The sequence below is a fragment of the Numida meleagris genome, chromosome 4, assembly GCF_002078875.1.
Source record: "Numida meleagris isolate 19003 breed g44 Domestic line chromosome 4, NumMel1.0, whole genome shotgun sequence".
NCBI classification, from domain to species: Eukaryota; Metazoa; Chordata; class Aves; order Galliformes; family Numididae; genus Numida; species Numida meleagris.
This window is the reverse complement of record NC_034412.1, coordinates 50,441,914-50,463,820: the sequence shown is the minus strand read 5'-3', so window position 1 is coordinate 50,463,820 and position 21,907 is coordinate 50,441,914. Positions and strand designations below refer to the sequence as shown.

The 21,907-nt window shown below is 41.7% G+C and overlaps 1 protein-coding gene across 2 annotated transcripts in view; it reads left to right on the top strand.

Annotated features, from left to right (window-relative positions):
- Nucleotides 1-21,907, top strand: part of ANTXR2 (anthrax toxin receptor 2) — a 107,307-nt gene that overhangs the window by 5,362 nt on the left and 80,038 nt on the right. For both annotated transcript variants that reach the window (XM_021394834.1, XM_021394833.1), the window contains 4 exons: nucleotides 8,715-8,796; nucleotides 9,329-9,436; nucleotides 9,526-9,594; nucleotides 10,472-10,552. In XM_021394834.1, the coding sequence (XP_021250509.1) occupies nucleotides 8,715-8,796; nucleotides 9,329-9,436; nucleotides 9,526-9,594; nucleotides 10,472-10,552 (340 nt within the window). The remainder of the gene's footprint in view (nucleotides 1-8,714; nucleotides 8,797-9,328; nucleotides 9,437-9,525; nucleotides 9,595-10,471; nucleotides 10,553-21,907) is intronic.

The following is a 21,907-nucleotide window of genomic DNA, read 5'->3' as shown; positions in this document are numbered from 1 at the left end:
TTGTACTGGTCCCTGCTAATAATGGAGTTTCGCCGAGTTCCTTTCCTTATCTTACCTTACATTCTACTTACCCCAGCCCCATGCAATAGTTAACCCTTCGACTGTCCTCTCTAACTCAATCCCCCCTTTTCTTGAACCTAGCAAATTCTTTTGCTAGATTACTCCATTCCGGGAAAGCGAAGATTTGAAATAACTTCCACTCTCCACTTTCTGCCTTTCCATTCTTCATAGTTATTCCCAGAGGTTTTACATAGCCATAATACACACCTCACTGCTATGCACATAAAAATTAGCAGGATGATTACAATAATACAAGCCACAAAGTGTTGCTTTAGCCATGCAAAATTTGGTAACCAACTGGTTAATTTGCCCCACAGCTCTGTAAACCCAACTGAGGTATCATCAAGAGATACTTGATGTATCGATCGTGTATGTCTCTGAATCCATTTCCACCCTCTGAGACTGGCCAATATAGACACGACAGCTCTGATTTATTCCCCTAATTCTTTTGTAGAATTTACATGAGCGCACCTACTGTGACATACTGTCCAATTAGTACTTGGAATCCCATACCTGGGGAATTCCAGTCCTCCATTCCTGAATAGAGCTGTACTTATCCGGCAGTTAGAGAGGTTTAACCTCTGTGCCGTGTTCTGAGTGATATGAATTATCGAGCCAGGCTAAAGCAAATCCTACACACGTAGTATTTACAAAATACAAGTTATATATTTTGCTTCTTAGGTTTCAGCTTAAGAGATCCTTTCTCTTTGATGATGCACTGAGGCTGAGCCGTCCTCTTACAGGCCAGCTCCCTGCTCCAATTTAAGAATCTCTAATTTGATCAAATGATTCGTCTTCTCTAGTGGCCTTATGGTGTGTGCAGCTGCCAATCAATTCCCAATAACCTGTTTATTTGCTGCACCACCTTAGCAACAAAATTCTTGTCACCTCCCTAGCCTTACTAATTCTGCAAGGGAATGCCTCCGGCCATCCTGAAAAGATATTGGTTAGAACTAGCATATAACAGGACCCCCCTTTTCTTGGCAATTCTGAAAAATCAGTTTGCCATTGTTGCCCTGGAACGTTCCCTTTCCCAATAGGTTCCTTTTGTTCCCTGTTCCTGGTACTCAGATAGTGCAAATACTTCGTAGTGTCTGTTCCCCCAGTATGTTTTATTATGTTTCCTTAGGACCAATTGCCGTAAAATACTAACAGGCACAACAATGTGTCCATCTGGTTATGCACCTATCTGTCAGCTTGCTCTCTTCCCTTCTAAACCATTAATTAGATTCCTAAAATATTTTACCCGTTCTGACTCGGGTTCAGAAATTTGAAGTTTACAGTCTGGAATTAAAGCCAGTTCAACAATTTCTTTTCCTTCAGCTGCCTGCTCTGCCACCTGATCAGTCATCTTATTTCCAGTTTTCTGTACAGTGTTACCTTTCTGGTGTCCTTTGCAATATATAATAGCCACGCTTTTTCGTAGATTTACACCATGCTGAATTTGTTGTCCTTGTGTGTGAGCAATCCTTGCTCTTTCCAGGTGGCACTATAAGCATGTACCACCCCAAACCCATATTTAGCATCTGTCCATATATTTAAGGCTCTTGTCAAGGCAGTTATTTTGGCCTTCTGAGTGCAAGTCCCCACAGGTAATGGTTTTGCTTCTATTACCTTGTCAGTAGTAGCATATCCTGCCTTACAGTTTCCTTGGTTCACAAAACTGCTTCCATCGATGAATCCAGGAATCCTCAGCATCGTCCAGTGGTTCCTCCTGTAGGTCTGGCTGACCGGCATAGGCAGTCTCCAAGCAGTCGCACGCTGCTGGCTCGGAGGTAGTTAAACCAAGAAATGCAGCAAACTCACAGTCCATTGTACACAGTCCTCTTTTGTTACTGTGGCATCCATGTTCTGCAGTAAAGTTCCACCTTGGGATGGAGGAACCCAAGTCTTGGGCTCACGAGCTGACTGGTTCTCAAAAAATCACTGGGCTGTTCTCACTACCTTGGGTAACACTGTCCAGGTTAACTGAATCTTTTTCTCTCCATATTGGAGTTTTCCTATTCAAAGGCAAATCCTTTGGCCAAACCAGGCAGAAAAGGCATCCTTTAAATCCAGAAGGTAAACCCCACCTACTCATTCCTTAACTTAGTTATGGATTTGCCACCACTGGGTGTATATAATTTATGTATTCCTATTTATTCTCCCAGCCTGTATTTAATTGGTTCCCAGAAGTAAGCTTTGTCTTGTTGGCCAGTAGTGTCTTCCTACTACTGTTAGAAAAATCATCTGCGGGTAATAATTAAACCTCTTTACCCTGCTCCCCTACCTGCAATTTAACCAATTTAACCCTAACAGTGGGTCTGCTAAGGTTAAATTCCCAGGTTCCATCATTCAGCTTTTGTGATCAGAGGCGGTTCCCTCCCCCACTCAGCTTGGTACAGCTTCTTCACCAATGTCCCATTCCCCTGCTATCTCTGCAATTTTCCAAATCCCTCACCTCTCTTCTCAGTCCTGACATCCCTGTTACACCTTGCTCATCTCTGCCTTCCTGTGTCAGCCTGTGTCTTTCCCAAACCTTTTTCACTTTCCAAACTTTCATCATTACAAAGACTACTAACATTATATTTCAGTTTCACCTCCTCCCTTCCAGAGGCTTCCAGTGCTAACACTGGGATATCGTGTTTCCTAGATCTCTGCAGATGAAGGCTATTCTCACTTCCAGTGTCCTGTCCCATCCCTGCCCCGTTCACAAGTAACATGCTGCTCACAACAACAATCTCTGGCTCCCAGCTCTCTCACTCCAAGAGTTCTGTTTACGAGCCGTGCGGGGGGTGCAGTGTGAGGGGTTGTTCTCGTGCCGGCACCCATCTGCTTTGGCCAGCACAGATCACAAGCCCTAATATCTCAAACTCATTGTTTTCCTTAACCCTTTTGCCGTTTTCATACCCTCAACTACACTTCCACATACCATCAACAATTGTACTTCCACATATCACATATCATCAACAATTACACCTCCATATACCATTAAAACAGTTTGTCCCACTCCCTTCAAAACCCACAAGTTAAACAATTCAGTTCTTCAGTTTCCACAAACACCCAGCACTTGGTCTCATGATTAGGAGACTCAGTTATAAAAACTGGTCCTGATACGTCATTTATGTTCCTGATTTCTTACTCAATATTCCCCTGGCTCACCAGCAATGTCTCTCCAGTGAGCCAAAATATAGCCAGGGGCTCTTTTGGGTATCTCTTTAGACCCCTTGTCCCATAACAGCTTCTTAGGTAACGCTTTTTACAACATAAACATTTAACAATCACAATGACAGTGACAGTAACCAGTACAGTTTATCCTTTTCCAGGTTTCTAAAAGTTCCATTCTGGGGCCATTTTTCCCCATCATCTAATTTACATAATAACCACCACTAGTTACAATATTTTATCAGAGTTTTAAAGTACCCCCATGTTCTCCCGCGATGTCTCGCCAATGTGCCAAAATACATCCGAGGGGTGTTCTCCTAGGTATTTCCTTTCCCTGTGACCCTCCCATCTTACCCCGATCTGTGTAGCTCTTACCCTACTTAGACTGGATCACAATTTCTTAATTGCTCTAGGATCTCCACAAGAGACCCCAGCACCTGAAAATTCCTCCACACTAGTCCACAAAATTCTGACCGCCAATCACAATTAATGCTCCATTTTCCCCTGTGTAGTTCTTCACACACTACACAAAGGGTAAAGCAGACAACAAAGATAACAACTTTTGCCCCACCCGATCCCAGCCATCTCCCTTGTGGGAGGACAGAGCCGCGGGAAGGGGGAGGAGGGGGAAACTCCACACACACAGGCCTTGTTACATAGGTACGTCTCGCTCAGACTCATGCCACTCACACCTTGGATTAATAATTTTAAAGTCTCTATTGCTGGGTAATGGAGTCTGCCTACTCTCCTAGGGCACGGGAACACCGAATTCCCTAGGAAAGAGCTATAACCAACGTCCCCCAGCAACGAGAGCACTTATGTATACCAAAAACACTTAACAATTCACACACGCACACACTCTCTGCCGGGTCGAATAAGATCTTAGTCCAAACGTTTGGAACAATATCCTGAATGTATCAATAATAGTTCAAATATACAGTACTGGACACTTGTAACAAATGGTAATGCAACTTATGAATCCACGTTATCATTTGACCATTACGATTGGGATATTTTGATGGTAACAATTTAAATATACGGTACCGAGCGCCATACCTCGCGAGTCATCAACACCTTTTTAGTTAGCTCTTTACCTCCCCAGGGAGACTCTCACTTATCAAACAAATGCAATTGCTCAAATCACTCTTCCTTTTAGACAAAGAGGCTCAATCAACACCTTTTACACCAGTCGTGATTACCACTATCCAAGGGGGAGCCAACAGTTGCTACTTCCCTACCTACAACTTGCAGGTACTGCCCCTTCGTGGGAGCTCCGCAGGAGCCTGTCCCACCCCAGCCGGCAACCTAACCAACCCGTGAGGAGCATTCGCTCCTTCATACCCTGCGTAAGATGTCTCTCTATGACTTACAGGTTCCCCTTTTTCCCACAGACATACCTGGTCTGCCAACTGATGGACCTTTGTCTGCTCCCGCAGTGATCGGGTGAGGAAGGGAGTCCTTCCGAGAATCCTTGGGGCGCGCCAAAGGCGTCCCCTCACTCAGCCGGTCCTGCAGCCGAGCAGAGAAGGTCCCATCTGGGGTGCCAAATTGATTTGCGGAATCAAACTCCATAACCTGAGATTAGGTTATAAAGCAGGTACGTTTATTACGGTGCTGCACCCACACTGGATGCGAGGGGGTCACCGCCCTACCAAACTTGCATACCCATGGGCAGAAATGTTAGATATTTAAAAGCCAAGCTTATACATATTCAGCAGGTTTCCTGGGACCCATCTAGATATTCAGCAGGTTTCCTGGGACCTATCTACATATTCATAATTTCCCAGGAATTCCTTTGCATACAGTCCCTCCCCCTGGTGCATGCGCTGTAGTTCCTCCTGGTGGTCATTGGATGAAGGCTCGAGGTCTTCCTCCCCCCTCCTGGTGGTCGCTGGATGAAGGCTCAACATCTTCATCACTCTGCCCTTTTCACCCCACTGCTGCTTTGCAGAGTCACCCCGGCTTCGGCCGGTTCCTTGTACTGGTCCCTGCTAATAATGGAGTTTCGCCGAGTTCCTTTTCTTATCTTGCCTTACATTCTACTTACCCCAGCCCCATGCAATAGTTCACCCTTCGACTGTCCTCTCTAACTCATTGCAGCCGTGTTAGTTTATGTGCATTTTGGCCTTGCTGGGATATTTTTCCCCTCCCTCACTTGCTAATTCAGAAATGCCAGGAAACCACAATTTATTCCCAGCAGTCAGTTCAAAGCTGGGAGGTCTTTTTTGTTTTAAAAGCCATAGGATTCTAATTGTTTGCACATAGTTACTGCTGTTTTTTACTGCATTATAAAGCTGTGGATATAAAGAAAGCCACACTATAGTGGTTAAGGCCCCAGATTACCAAACATTTTGTGACTGTGAACAGTGCTGTGTGTGGATAACTCTGCAAAGAGAAGTCATTGTTAACCACAGTATACACAACGCTCTGATAAATACATAGAAAAAACACTGAAATGGAAAAGACTTCTCACGGTGCTTAGATGCCGTTGTAGAGATGCACATTTCCCCTGTGAAGTTTGACTGGATACTATAAGCAAATAGTCAACAAAAAGTTGTGTGTTCACATGTGGGTCTCAGCTGTGCTGCTATTTTTAAAAAGCAGGTTGCTTGGAAAAGCAGTTACACTTAGGAACGTCTCCTGCGTTCTCCTTGGGCCAGCTATATGCTGGCTAGCAGAATTTCAGGTTTCTGATGGCGCTCGTCTTTCTTCTGCCCACAGCCCATGCAGTAGGCCTAACATTTTAAGCAGAACAAGTATTATTGTACATGGCCGTCTGTAATATTTGAAAGGTGCAGAAAGCCAGAAGCTCCTCCAAATCATGCACCAAGCTGATGTGCAGAATTAACTCTCTGGTGGGTCAGATGTGTTTGCTGGGGGTGCAGCCATCCTTCCTGTTCTTAAAGAGCACCGTTCCTTTGTTTCCCAAACTGGTGCCTAAAAAAGAGCAGGGATCTGGATAGCTTTTAAGCTTCAGTCTTCAAGGATGTTTTGCTTTCTAGCAAGGGTAAGTCCTATCTCTTTGTGTATGTCCCAAATGCTGCACATCAACATCAGCAGTCAGACCACTGTGCTGCTGACAATGCTCTCATTAGCACTGTGCCAATTATACTTTAGTAAAACAATAGATAGTGCCCCCGACTTGGGGCACTGAGACAACCTAGCCGCAGCCTTTGGCCCAGGCAGGGAGCAGTGTTTGCAGACAGGCCTGCACGCCTCCTGAAGGAATTGGCACAGCCTCCACACAGCCAGCAAGCTCTCTCCAGCTGGAGTGAGTAATGCTGGCATGAGGTCCTGCTCTCTGGGATAGAGCATGACAGGGTTCCTCCGAGGGCACTGCAGAGACCACCGCTAGCGCCTCTCCTTTTTTTGGCCACAGTGGGGTTGTGCCTGCAGCCCCTTTTGGCAGAACTTCATAAAGGAGCCAAAAAGAAACCCCAGATCAAATTGGCAAAGGGCTCACAGCTGCAGATGCATTTGCCTGCCTGCTACTGGAAGGTTTATTGGAAGTAGTTGCAAAGTTTATAAGAGATGGGTTAGCTGTTACAAAATGAATGTGCCTTTTCTCAAAGACAGAGGTGTGATGTAGCGCGTACAATGAACGAGGAAGAGCTAGTAAATCTGATCGTTCAGCCCAGCCACAGAGAGGCTCTAAGTTGCCGATATTGTTATGTTTTCCATCTCCCTCCCATGTCTGACTTAAAACATGAAGCCAAAGGCAATCCAGCCTGTATTACCATTATTGAATTGTGCTGTAGTGGTTGTCCAGACACCCAGACTGAGGTCATGGCTCTGTTATTTCAGTTCAGACGAGTTTCATGTAAAACCAGATCTTCTCTGCAGTGTTTTGTGGCTACAAAAGATCATCACAGAAACCAGGGAGAGGACGGTTTAGAGAGATTCAGGCAGACACAAGCTCCCATGCCCACCCTTCGAACCTTCTGGGTGCAAGTTGTAAAGTGCCTCAGCCAACCCCTCGTGCTGTCTTTGGGGCTCGTCTGCTCAGGCCCTGGGTTCTGTGTTGGCCTCATGACGTTGCACCAGGACTGGCTCCTACCTGACAAGCTCAGAGCATCTGGCTGGGCTGATCCGCAACACGTGCCCTAAGAGAAAGGGGTGGTGACTGATGGAATTGCAGCTAAAAAAGCTGCTGCTGCCAAAGATTTTCCTGGAAGCTCTTGTAGGAAGAGGCCTGGAAACACCAGAGATTTCTGTGTGCCTGGGTCACAAGACATTTCAGATAAATAAAGCCGAACTGATTGTACAAAAGTTATTTTTGCAGAATGAAATCTGTTTCAGAAAACTGGGACTTCGGTTGCTCCTTGTTTCTTGGCAGCAGAGCACTAACGCCTGTGATATGCTGCCACTCATCCTGGCAAGCACTGAGTATGTGGTTTATAATCTGCGTTCGTACATAATCAGTTTCAAGTTGTTTCTATAGATGCTGAATATAAAATATTTGGATCAAACAGACTGTATTATCTTACATAACTTGTTTTCCATATATTCAACGCAACTTCTTTTTTTTTAAGTTTTAAATTGTATCAGTTGATCCTGTGATTTGGAGTTTACTACAGTGATGGACTGTACTTAGGGACAATGCTTCTAAACATAGAGGAACCCCATCCGTGGAACAAATGACTTGTGGGTGGCATTCAGGCAAAGCAGCATATGCATTCCTTCTCTTTTTTTTTCTTTTTGTGCCTTAGGAAAACCAATGCATTTTCCCTCCATCTCGTCACTCTTGCTCATTTACTCATTTTTACTTATATTTATTCTACTTATTCTGTCCCAGATTTCATGTCTTTGCTTAGTTTTGGCTTGTTCGGTTAACCCAGCCTCTCGCAGTCAGCGACGGATTTATTCAGAGGCCAATGAGAAATAATGGGACAAGTATATTCTTTTAAATGCAGCCTTTGCAAGTGTGGTGTCTAGTCAAAGCTCACGCAGAAGAGCCATGAGAGCCTTGGATAAAAGGTGTCTTGCAAGTGCTGCATTTACCTATTGATTCTTATTTTTTAATTATTGCAATTTTTTCCTATGCTATTAAATACTCGTATATTGATCTGGATGATTTGGCTAGAAACAGAACTGCTATTTTAGGGGATTTCCTTTTCTAACTGCAAATTGACTGGAAATGAAGTCAATTTAATTGAGCAAAGTGAACTGAATATAACAGAATTTCCACTGAGCTGTTTTAATGCTGATGTCTGGCCACTTCTTTGCATCTCCTCCATCTGAGGGATTTTACTTGAGTACGGGCCTTTGACTCACCAAGACATCCTATATTATTGAGATCTAAAATAACTGTTACCATAGACACTTCTGTGGTGAATGTACAATCTGCCTCCATGTGACATCTCAGCTACACGCCGTATTTCACAGATTTTGATTTCAGACCTTATTTACTTTTAAGTTCCTCGGCCTAAATACTATTTTTCCATTGATAAACTAACAACTTTCCCCACTGTAACTCGATGCTAACAGTCTTTTATCTTTTTTGTTTTCAGAGAGAAAATCAAGCAAGGTCTTAAGGATTTGGCAGAGGTGACGCCAGCAGGTGACACGTACATACATGAAGGGTTAAAACAGGTGGGATTTGCTTGACTTCTTGCAATCAAAATATCCTCTGTTCCCTATGGGTAGAAACTCATTTTCTTCCTTTAATACCTATAGAGCAAAGATTGTAATTACAATCTGTGGGCTGAAAAGCTTGACAAACGGAAGACTGTTGGTATTTAAAAAAACTGTAATGTTAAGCCATTCTTCTCATATCCTGGAACCTACCAACTGACATTTAAAATCCATGGATAGCAAAGGAAATCTCACGGTGGATTTAAAGAGCTGTGAGCTTCAGAGCTGAAAGTATCCATCCTGAAGCTATGAAGTTTTCCCAAGAACAGATCAATTAATGACCCCAGCAGTTCAGAGATTAATTCACTGCTAACTGGAACATAAATTATTTCCTTGTTAGTAATTTGTAGAAGGCAGGCAGAGGATTGTCTGAAGAGAATGGTTTGAAGATGAGATAGAGTTGTTTTAGGCACTTTGTTCACTTACAAGAAGTTTCTTAGTTAAAAGTTCGGCTATAATTTTAAGCACGATAAATTGTTTTCATTTTCAGGCCAACATGCAGATTGAGAAGCAAGGAGCATCAAGGTTTTCTAGTATCATCATTGCGCTCACCGATGGCAAGCTAGACGGTCAGATTCCCTTGTATGCAGAGAAAGAGGTGAGCACTAGTTGAAAACACATATTCTAAGAGTTTGTAATGCCCGCTGAGTGAAAAAATACTTATTCCTCTCTCCTATCCTGGGGCAGGCAAAGACGTCCAGACAGCTGGGGGCTAGAGTTTACTGTGTTGGAGTCCTTGATTTTGTACAAGAACAGGTAAGAATATTACTATTTCAGATTACTAGATTGTACCATGTTACAGGGTTTTATTGGTTCATGTTAAATAATATACGTTAGCCTGTGCTGTATCTTTACTGGCTCAGGAAGAAAGGCACTTGTATGTGTTTGCAGGCATGGGTAGAATGTGTGGGTGTCACTTTTACTATAGGAAAGACCTGCTGTCAATATCCTTGCTAATCTGTAGCTGCCTGTAGCAAAGGTAAAACCCTTCCCATTAAGATAGTAACCAAATTAGGCTACAGTATATATATGATGTAGCTACATCAACTGTGTAGCTACAGACAACCTGAGCAGAGTGTAGAACAGCTTAAGGAAATGGAAAAAAAGAAAAAAAAAAAGAAACTGAGGATCCATGAACCCTGTCTTCATTCCAGAGCTTCTGTTCTCTGGCAAAACTGTCATAATCATCACTGTAGCTACTCTTGTAAGGTGAAAGAAAAGTGTGCAAGAGACATTTTACTACTGTAAAGGCACATAGAAGGCCTATTTAGTGTAAGGCAGGGCAAACAGAGAAGGTAACTCTGGAAAGAAATTCAGAATTACCACCAAAACATGAGCTCTAAAAAGGCTTCTTTATTGTGCTTGTTTGATGTGATGGATAGCTACTGTAGAATTTAGTTTGCTGCAGTAGGTTCTGGCAAGTCCTCCCATTTAGAAAAGTCAGAGGTAGCTTCTACGGCTGAGAGGAACTCAAAACTTTCCTTCTTTTTGCAGAGTTGATGAAAAGTGGTGTTTTGGGGTTTTTTGGGGTTTTTTTTTTTCGTCACCCTTTTGTATTTTAAGGCTGGAAAGTCATATGAAGTGTTTAATTTGCCAAGTGATTCACATGCATGCTTGTGTGTTCTCTCCAAAGCTTGAAAGAATTGCTGACACAAAAGAGCAAGTCTTCCCTGTCACTGGTGGATTCCAAGCACTTAAAGGGATAATCAATTCTGTGAGTACCAGGCAAGAAGTTTAATATTTTCCTGCATACTCTCCACTCCCACTTACTTTTCCAGGCAGAATTGATTCCTAAATCTGTAATTCCAATGTATTATGCTCTCTCCCTCCTTAACTTAGAGATGCAGTTCTGTAAACTAACATTGCCTACCACTTCTGCAAGTACTCATGCTCAGATCTTGTATGGAGTTTGATGAGTCCAAGCTCTGTTAAGTACAGTGAGTTTCCGGAGAATACATTGAAGTATGGCTGTTACAGGCTACATCTAAAACAAATTGAGACCATTACTGCAGGAGAGTTGAGAGTAACTAGTTGTAATCATTAGGAATGAGTGAAAAATACATATTGCACAAGTCTTTGTATTAAGAGAAGCATTCTAAATACATTATTGACCTTTGCCACCTGTTTTTCTACTAAAGAATGAGACTTTCAGGGTTTTTTTTTTTCCCAAATGTGATAAACTCTCATCAGTAAGAGGGGACTCTTTTACTTATTACTCTGATTTGCAAGAAGAGATCAAAGCAAGAGAAACGTTTGGTTTGTGGTCAGTGGCTGGACAGTATTGTAGCTGTCTTTAAAGCAGATGTGTTTGATTGTAAGGACCTGGTTTATTTACTTTATGTTCAACCAAAAGCCGTGTGCTTTGTGCAAGGTTTAGACTGCTGCTGCTGCGTGTAAGCAGCAAAAAGGAACAAAGCCTACCGTCAACTTAAAACCAAGAATGACATCCTTTTTCTGAAAGTGATCTCATTATAATTCATTTCCTTTTTTATTTTCTTTTTAAATGAAGGATACCACTCACATACAGGATATTACACAGTCATCAATTTATCACTTCCCTTCAATAGCGTGGTTTTTTTTTTTTTGTGGAAGTTAACAGCATAATGAGGCAACTTTTTTTCTTATCATTGCTTAAAATAAATGTAATTTGAGTAGCTTCCATGCATATTCTAAAGAGGGATAATCAACCTTTTCATAGAGTGACATTTATTTTCCTGAAATGATATACACTCCATGTGGTACTCCTTTTTTAATCTCAGTTTTTGCCATTTAAAATACTTACACAAATCAGTTGTTCTGCTGGCACAAAGGAATGCAACACTGAAGCCACCAGAGAAAGACTTACAAAAGCTAAGTATTTAGTCCCAGTTGGTTAGGCTATTGAATTTCCAAGGATAGTACATTTCAAAATGTATATGTCAAGGTAGGGCTAGGTAAAGGAAGAAATGTTTGTGTTTGGAGTATCCTCTCAAACAAAAGTCACTGACCTGCAGATCGGACCCTTTCCAGGAGCTGGATTTCTCCACTCTTAGGCTCTTTGAGGAAACAGCAGGAGTATGATCCCTTGAGGATTCTGAAGAGCTCAGCTTGAGAATTCTGTAATTAAAATATGCAGAAAGTTAACATAGCTTGTAGGCTGTCCCCTTAGCCTCCATTTTTGGCCAAGGTGTTTTTGGGCAATCTCTTGCTTGTAGCCATGTCAGTCTCTCCCTTATTCCTTCCAGGAATAATTTTAACCACCTTCGCTTTTCTTTGTGTGTGTGTCTGTGTGTGTGTGTGTGTGTGGACAGAGCCAGTTTGGCAGATGGTGCTTGCACAAGCCTCAGTCCAGCTTCATTTGGCACTTGTGAAAAGACCAAGTACAGAAATAGCAGATGTGTGCATATTGTGTCTGTAGAGCAAGAAGAGATGCACCTAACAACAGCACGTCTTCATTAAGGGAACAGTTTAAGACTGACAGGAACTGTACAGAAAAAGAATGCTTTGAGTAAATTCTCCTACAGCTTCAACATTGTCTGCTCCTTTAAGCTGAGCCTGAACTCATGAATTGTTGAGGTTTTTGTTTAGCAGACTGTAGCTGGAATAGATGGTTCAGCATTTGCATCACAGCATATTTCTGTCCATAAAAAGACTGTATGTTGTGGCTATCTGGGCCTAAAGAAAATGTTTTCATTGACAACAAAAGAGCATGAGAAATCTTTTCTGCCAGGAAACATATCAGTGCACCTCAGTCTTCTCCTCTTTGGTCTCGTTTGTTGCGTTAAGTGATTAAACAAAACCAGGCTAATGATTTTATAGCTCCTGAGAACTTTCAGATTTTGGACTATTATTGCCTTCAGCTTCCTGAAAAGCACTGAATTTCACTGTAGTTTCATTTCGCTGTCATGGCATCTAAGACTATCCTTCTCTTTTCTCTGCTAAAGCACTTTAAATGTATTTCTTGGAAGGAGATGGAGAACATGCTATCATTGTCCTTGTTTTTAACTATATGGTGTGGATGGATGTATCTATGGATAGTTTATATTTTTCCTGTTTTTTATTTTTTCAAATGCACGTGTTTTAATATGATTGGTGTGCTGTAGTTATAAATCAATTAGCATTGAAAGGGTTTTGAATGATTGTGACAATTTGCTCTCATTGCATTGTATAATTGGTAAGCAAGATCTAACTGAATATGAAATGGTAACAGCTTTCCTTTTATTCACAATTATAAATCCATTTCAGTTTGCAAGTGTGCTAGAGAGTACAGACTCAAAGAGACACTCTGTCATAAAAGGGAAGTGTAATTTCAAAAGAGAAGGAAATACCCAAGTCACAAACACGCAGAAGCATAGCATGAAGTGCAGTGTTAAAGGTTCAATTGTTAAACCTTCCATTAAAATTGTTGAATATTTCTTTTTTTAAAAAATATACTGTTTACAAAAATAGCAGTGACCCAGCAATTGAAACCCTCCAGCAAAACTACAACAAAAAATTGTTCAGTAGGAATGGTAGGAGAAGCTGCTCCTCTCTTCTACTGTATTTGTCTCTACCAAACTTCCAGCTGTGATTTTTTTTTTGGCTGCTCTATTGTTATACCTGCAGTAGGTTGAAGGAATCCTGAGCAGTTAATCTTCATTTGTTGATGGAAGAAAAAGTGACAAGCTTTATCTTAGAGTATCTGTTTCTACCTACTTCTGCAGTTGTTCAAGGTCTAAGCGGTTATGACAATTTATTTTCTTTGGATAGCTATACAAAATCACAGCAAGGGGGTTGGAACTTGATAATCATTAAGGTCCCTTCCAACCTTAGCCATTCTATGATTCTATGAAATACGTTTAATGATGGCCATAGATTAATGTTCAAGACAGCTGGTGATCAGCATTTAGAGAAAAACAAGCCCAGATCTTGAAAGCTTGTATTGAAATTAGGCTTTCCTACTTCAGATGAAAAGCCCAGTGAAGTCTGTAAGAATTCAAGCACCTCCATGGTGCATTGCATTTCTTTTGAATAATACTGACTAACAATTAAAAACACTGCACGGACTCATGTGAAGAGGTGACTGTTTTTTGAAGTTTCCAGCTCTTCTGACATTGCTAATATCTAACTTTACCAAGTAGTAAGTGAACAGCATTGTCAGAGTAAATAAATCCAAGGGAAATCTAGAGCTTAAAAGAAAAACGCTGAGGGCAAGTTATTATTCTATCAGGGGCAGTTTACTGATTCAGTTTGGCTGATAATTACATGGATTATGGCCTCCTGAGCAAGCCACAGCAGTGTGAACTATAAGGTTTTTTGGAGTGCTCGATTTATATCAGCACGTGGCAATTTAGTACTATATGAAAAAATGAAATGTTCTTTTTTTCTTTTCCTCTCATGTAAATGATTTAAGTTAATATATATATACATATATATTTAACTTCAATCGTATATATATATGTTTTTTTTTTAATTTGACGAAGAACCATTTGGGAAGTTACCATTTTCATAGAATCATAGAATGGCTTGGGTTGAAAGGGACCCCAAGGATCATCAGGTTCCAAGTTTCATTGTTAGAACTGAGTCCGTCTGTCATAACCAAAATACTGCCTTCCTACATGGCTTTGAGAGAGTGCTGAAGCAGTGCTTGTCCTGACAACAATCAGACATGTGGGTATGGAGCATCTTCAGGAGAGGATGACCAGGGTCAGGACTGGTCTAACTGCTAACTCACGTGCATCTAGCTAGGTATGGTCCAGAGCCTTCACTCGGACAAATGCTGTGGATACACTGTCCTTACTAAATAGCTCAGACTGAAACTCAGAATTTCCCTGAGGGTTCAGTTTCCACAAGGTGACTAAAGCCTGTGGGGCTGACAGCCTGGAGAAATTTGGGAGACATATCAGGCATCAGATAAACTGATCTATAATGCAAAAACAGTATTGGGCTCTGTCAAGGGAGCAGAATATGTCTGTAATCATAGAAGCAGGAAATGTTGCAGTTCTGAACACTGTCATTTTAACTGTTTTGGTCAATTTTAAAACAACTGTTGTAGGAACAGTGAGAACAAGCGATTAAATTAAGGATCTGGGAACAAGGATGCTAATGCTATTTGAATCAAACACAGAAGTCCTTATATGAGACTGTACGTCTCTATTCCATTGCTGGACAGCTCCATGTGTTTTCTAGCACCCGGACTGCCTGTCTGCCCTACCCCATCTAGAGTTGTTTGCTGCCTGTTTGAGTGCACGGGTAGTCTTTGGTAGAATCAACCTTCTGTAGTTCTATTGGGCGTGTTGTACCTGTTGTCAGGCAGCTGGCTTCTTTGGCAGATTGTTATCCTGTCAATTTTTTTTTCTCCCCCCCCCCCCCATAAAGCTGATGTTTCTGTAACATCCTCCTAAAACTCCACCGGAAGACAGTATTAAATGTTATTTCCAATTGTTTTTGCAACATTTTCACATTTTATTTGCATTTGTGACATGTTTCTGTGCTTGTGGCTTGCACAGCTCAGCAAGTCAGACCGTATCACATTCTGAAAAGCAAAATGAGATAAGGATCCCTGCTTCCTCTTCCATTTCTGCAAACACAAGCCCTCCTGATTGGAGAGTGAAAGTTGTCTGGTTATCTGCAGGCAGAGCTGGACAAGGCTTGTGCCTGTAGAAGTTAAATTAATGGAGCTTCATTTTTGAATGTTATTAGTTTGTGGCAGTTGTAAGTAGACTTCAAAACATTTTTATACTAATGTGAGTTGGCAGCACTTAATACTCAAAGTTAAAATACATTTCATACTTCAGAAACCCCCACAAAGTGGTGTCAGATAAAACTACAGGAACTTGACTCATGCAGAACTAAAGAGGAAGTCATTGGCTTAAAAAAACAGTCCTGTCTAGAGTGGTTTTATCTTGCATTGTTACAGAATTTTGTAAGAATTCTACCTGCAAGGGATTAGAAATGAGCATTCGTCTCTTTTTGCTCAATCATTTTGTGGGTGCTCAGTTTTGAACTGGGCATTTTAAGTGGGAAAAGCACCCTTAATCATAGGGGAAAAAGACTGATCAAGAGAAATAAGCTGGTAAGTTGCATTACATAGAACATGTTTTACTCGTATTTTTGAAGCTAAGTTGTCTCCAAACTGGCAAAGACCATGACAGGAAAAAGACCCAAACCCTTAGCGTAAAGTTTTATCTTCATCAAAAAACCCCACAAAAATCCAGTTGCAAATTTACAGTTAGTATTGAAACCTTGGGTCTTGAACTTCAGAGTAGGTATGGAGTAAGGCACTAAATTATCTGGACAGCCGTCCTTCAGCTATACCTTTACTACTGCATCTGGCTCTACAAATCCCTATACTGGAATTACATTAACAAAAATAGGAAGAAGACTGGCTAGCAGTATAGCTGATGTAGAAAGGGGAAGGACCACAGGAAAGAATGATTCTTGGAAGAATACAGAGTAATACATATCAGTAGCTCTTAATGCTGAGTGTTTTTTTTATGGAAATGCCTGCACTGAAATTAGTAGCACGACTTGCTGCCTGGTGCCTTAACCCCCTGTGATTAAGATTCCTCTCTGGCCAAATTGCAAGCAATTTGGTTATTGAGTAATCATCAGGAGCTAAGTTATTTCCAACACTTTTGCCTTGAGCCAGCTCAGTTCGCTAGGGCTGAAATTCATCCCTGGTCTACCTTGCTTGGAATATACTAAGACGGCTCCCAACTTTTTCTTTAAATGATGTTCCTGAGCTGCAGATAAGGGGAGAAGGGCCAGCAAACCAACTGCACGCTGTTAAGATTATTCAAGAGCAAAATGAGCTTAAACAGTTCATTATCAATTATAAATGAATGTAATTGGATCATTTCCTGTAGGAAGAAAATATGCTCAGTTTATATGCCCTGGGAATCCAGGAAGCGAACTATTAAACATTTAAGGAGGTGGGGGGGAGGAGAAACGCAACAAGTTATCATTAAAAGAATTATTGTGATTAAATCAGTCATCTTCTTTAATCCACTTGGATAGTCTAATATTTGAGCTGCACTCAGTGCAAGGTTTAGAGCTAATGCTGTGCTATGTTTTCCATGTGATCGAGACTGAGTAGATAGTTTTGGGAATTACTGCATGTAGATGTTAAAGGGACTCAATGGCCTGGAATGGAACGCTTTCTGCTCTACCCTTCACTGCTGTGCAGCCCTTAATTTGACGTTCTCTGACATATTACAAACCAGATAATGTTCTCCTGGAGAACAGAGAGCTTGATAAGCCGGTAACATAACTGACATGGCTCCAGTTTTTGTGAGCACACATGTGCCTTGTGATTTGGATGCAACTTGTCAGCTCTCCGTGCACGGCTATCGGTTCTGTTACATAAGGACAAGCATAAAACTTGCTCAAAATGAAGCACGTACAAGTCCAACTGAGATCTAGTGTTTCCTTAGCGATAAGTTGTTTTGAGACAGATTTTACTTACTAATTAAAAAAAAGACACAACACTTTTTTCCTGCTACAGAAAGTAGCAGTTTATCTAGATTCTTATTTACATTACTTGTTAAGTACTAGGTTTAGAGTTGTTTTTAGTAATGTGAGGGCAAAGGTTCTGATGCTGTTAAAATCCGCATCTCTTCTGACCTGCAGTTTTGTCATCTACATTTGGTTCACTCGGCGACTGCAAATGAGGCAGTGCTTTGACATCGTATAATTAGAATATTCCCACTAACCTGACACTGCAGCAGGCTTCTCTCTGATGGTTATTTTATGCAAGACCATATGTCTCAGGGATTTTTTTTTTTTTCATTTCGATGGGGGACAGGATAGCAGCCCTCCTCCACCCCCTTTCCTGTTGCGCTTTGTCTAAGGCAGTGCTGAGCAGTGTCAGGAAGTAGGCTGAAATTGGCAGCAAGCTGTACTTAAGAGCACAGATGTTTGGCAGCAGACAGAAGTATATCCCCATTATGCACATAACTGCTATGGTTTCTTTGCCATTGCTTTGTTGGACAGAGGCATCAAAATGGTGTTTCCTATGAAAGCATTTGTTCCATTTCAAGTTATCTTGAATAGGTCGCCTTCCATCTAGGGTAAGGCGGTGCCTGTTGGCTTTTGTCCAAAATCTGCGCTGGGAGAGAAAGAAGGGGGGAACACGTGGCTTCCTTCAACACAGAACCGATATGAGATGTGGCATGGTCGTATAGATTTGGTACTGGAATTTCATTTTGCATATGGATCCTACAGGAGAAACTGTGGATGTCCTATCCCTGGAGATGTTCTCAGGGCCCTGAGCAGCCTGATCTGGCAGGGGTAACCCTGCTTATGACAGAAGTTGGAACTGGATAAGCTTTGAGGTCCCTTCTAACTCAACCATTCCATGATTCTATGACCTTTGTTTTACTCTTTTTTAAATTAAATTCAGACTCCGAAGACATGGGGCCACTTAACACTGTCTGAAACAATTCCATGTTTAACACTGGAGACAGGCAGCAGACTTCAAGGAGTGAATGTGCAAAGAGAGGCTGGTCTGCCTAAGAGCAGGGCATGCATGGAACTTCAGGAGGGTGTTTCTGACCTATAGATCTTGAATATGATTAAGGTTACTCAACTGGAATCAGTGCAGTCAAAGGATCTGCATATATTCATTTGCTCTCATGACCTACTCCAGGCCTTTAGCCTTAAAGCCTAACCATACTAGTATAGTAGTATAAATGGGCAACATCTCTGCTCAGTTGAAAAGAGCAACAACTTGTAGATGAGAAGTAAATCTGTAACAACACCTGCAAACATACAGCCTGAGCTTTCACTGCCCTGATTCACTTCTGCACACTGTAAGACTCAATTAGCATGGCATAGCAATTACTAAGCTATGAACAGTCAGCATTTCAGTCTTCACAAGAAAAAAAAGCAAGTTAGTCCATGCTGCACTTTAGCACCGCCTGCTTAACTTTCAGTTCATTTTCACTGCCTCAGCAGTAGTGGAAAAATGTTTTAGGGATATGGGAGAGAAAACAAAGTTTCCAATAAGACGTTTAAATGACTCATATAAAAGTAAAAACACATGGAAACATGGGATAGGTGCAGTCTTAGTACACCAATCAGAACAAATGAAGCAAAGTCATTTTAGGAGTTGAACTGACCACTTCCGTGAACTCCACATTAATTGGCTCTTTTTGACTCGCTCTGGCCAGACTTCAGCCCAGCCTAGCTGGAAATAACTAAACCAAACAATAGTACAAAACTGTTTGCGTTACAAATTCTCCTAAGGCTTTTTTTACAGCTCTGAACTGGGATGAAGCTCAAGAAAATATTAACTTACCCAAGAAGGGAGTAACTCAAGCACAGTGCCCTACAGTCCCCAGAAGTTCACACAGCCCCAACCCAGCATTTCTATACCTCATTTACGTACACTCTTGCACCAAATGATGCCTGCCTGCTAACTGCTTTTTTCCTTCCTACTGCTCCTGAAGCTGCTCTCCAAGCACCAGGTGTATGACACTCCCTAATTAACGTTTAATGGAAAACAAAAGGTACAGGCACTAATTGGCAAGCGACCATCACAACTTGAGTGTTACAGCTGATGACCACAAGCTTTGCCTGCCTGTATAAATCCCACCCAGACTAGTAATGTTACAGTTATTTTTCAATGCTATTTTGTTTTCATGGCTCCTCACAGATGCTGTTTGCAAGTTTTTTTGTAGGGCATCCCCCTTCCTCACCTGTCTCCCTCTTTTCAGTATATTTTAAGTCATTGTCTTTGTTCTGCAGTAAAACAATGACAGGGTGGTGGGTGGTTGACTAGCACTGTGTATTTACCTCTCTATCTTGGACGAGGGTGGAAGCAAGGGTGGTGCAGCTCTTTCTCATGTAGGTGTCACAGTTAACTGAGAGATGTACTTGGTGCGTTCTATGAAGAAAAGCACATCTGCTCTGTGTCAAGCTCTGAGCATAGCTTTTCTAGTTTCAATTCTGCTTGTAGTCTGCCATGGTCCTACAGCTGCTTTCCTCCCTGTTGGTTCTATTTTGCTCACTGTGCATTGTGTTTAGAGCACCTCTAGAGCAAATGGTGTAAGGGAGAGAGGAAAGTAGAGGAGTGATAACATCAAGAAAAGCTACTATTTTGAATTTGCTGGCAAGCTGGTATTCAAACCTTTTCTAGTTCTCCTTTGCTATCTTTCTGCTTTGTACAGCACATGTTTTACAGTGAGAGTGGCTGTCAGGATAGCAACAGGCAGTGCTCTAGCCTCCAAGCTTGGAGTGCAATGAGCAGGAGCTAATATTGCAGTCAGCAGAGTTTTGCATGCTGTTTGTGGAAGTGATTATATTGCATCGTCAGTATATATTTCACATGACTGGCCGTATGTGAGTTTAGCAAATGGGATTGCTTTTAGAAGGTGAATGTTTTCCCTCTTCAAAACTTAGTGCTGGAAAAGAAAATGAGATGCATTTGTTTTATTACAGCACATGCAGTTCTGTTCACAGAACTGCATTGCCTTCCCTGTAAGGAGTCAAGCCAACCTGATTTAGGGTTGGGTTCCAGTGAGCAATGATATAAACAAAGAGATGCATGTTTGATGTGGAACTGTAGGCAGTGAAGGACACTGGTGACTTTGGGAGTGCTTTGTTCAAAGTAATTACTCTGCTGAGTGTGATCAAAATCATGAAAAAGCTCTTCCTCCAAAAGTTCTTGGCCATACTGGTCTTCTAACTGGGAAGCTGTAACTTACATGTTCATATAGATATATACACAACACTATCTGGTTTCAGAACGGTAACTAAACTTGAAAATCATTATGGTGTTCAGTAAAGCATCCAGCTGTGCTGTTGACCTGCCCCAAATCCTAACCTCCACCTCCAGTTCTGGGGAGAAACAGATGCCACCAGAGTTATGATTTATGGTGCTGTTCGCTGCCAAAAACTTTTGAACTGCAGACTGGGGCTAAGCAAAACGGAACGATAGCGTGAAATGAATTGACACTTAGCATATTTTATTAATTGCCAATGTACAGTTGGGTTGTTCATGGCTTGATACTAGTGCATTGTTTTCACAATTTCTTGGAACGTGAAATTCATTAAAGTGCTGGAAGGGAAAGTTGTTGTAGCCTGCTTGTAACATTGTGCCGCATGGTACAGCTCTGTTCTGCAGTATGTTCCCAGTACATGGTAGGCAAAATACTTACAGAACTGCAGGAGCTGTACAGTTTAAATTCTCTGAACTTTCAGAGGTAGCAGCGAGGGTGAGAAGTGAGCAAAAGCAGAGCCCAGCATGTGACACGTTAAAGAGACTGGGGAAGGTGCAGAAGGCAGGCTTTCTATGGGAATAAATGTTGCATAAAGCAGAGGCAAGATCTATGGCAAGGCAAAAATTATAAACAGAGATGGAGTCTGCAAAGCCTGTAAGCACTGTTGACACATATTCCATCTCACTGTTTGGCTGGCTTTTTATAATTTATTGCAGGGATGCATGCTTTTTCTGTGCTAATGTAATGATTTGTGTAGATGTATTTTTTCAACAGCTTAAATAATTCTAACAAAACATGATACTCTTTTTTGATCGGACACCTACAGGTCAGAAACTGATGGCGTTTCTGTAAAGCATCTCTAATTGAATCAAGTGGTAAACCACTTCTTTATAAGATGCAGTTGATGTGAGCCTTCAGGAACCTTCTAGTGGGGAATGTGCAGGAACCAGGCACCCACACAGACTGATACAGATTTTAAGGACTGATTAACACTCCGACTGCTTGGATGGAAATTCATTAGGTGAAAAGTGGTCCCAACCTGAAAATCGAATAAAGCAGCTGGGCTTTCTACAAGCGTTCTAAGAAACATTCACATGTATGCTAGTTTGTACCTGAAAAAGGCTGAACTTTCCCTGAACACAAAGCTGTGGCTTCTAAACCTCTGAAAGCTGAAGGTGGAGATAGGTGGCAACTGGACTACTCAGGATTTCACATGAAAACCTGAATGCCAGTTAGCTGGTTCAGGAACTAAACAGTGCATTTAGCTGTGCCCTTAGCTGCTGTTAGTAAACAGGATGTGAGAGTAAGATCAGAGAGTACAGAGCTCCTCTGAAGGACAAAGCTCTGACAGCTGCATGCATGCAGATGCTGCGGCACTAATGTAGGAG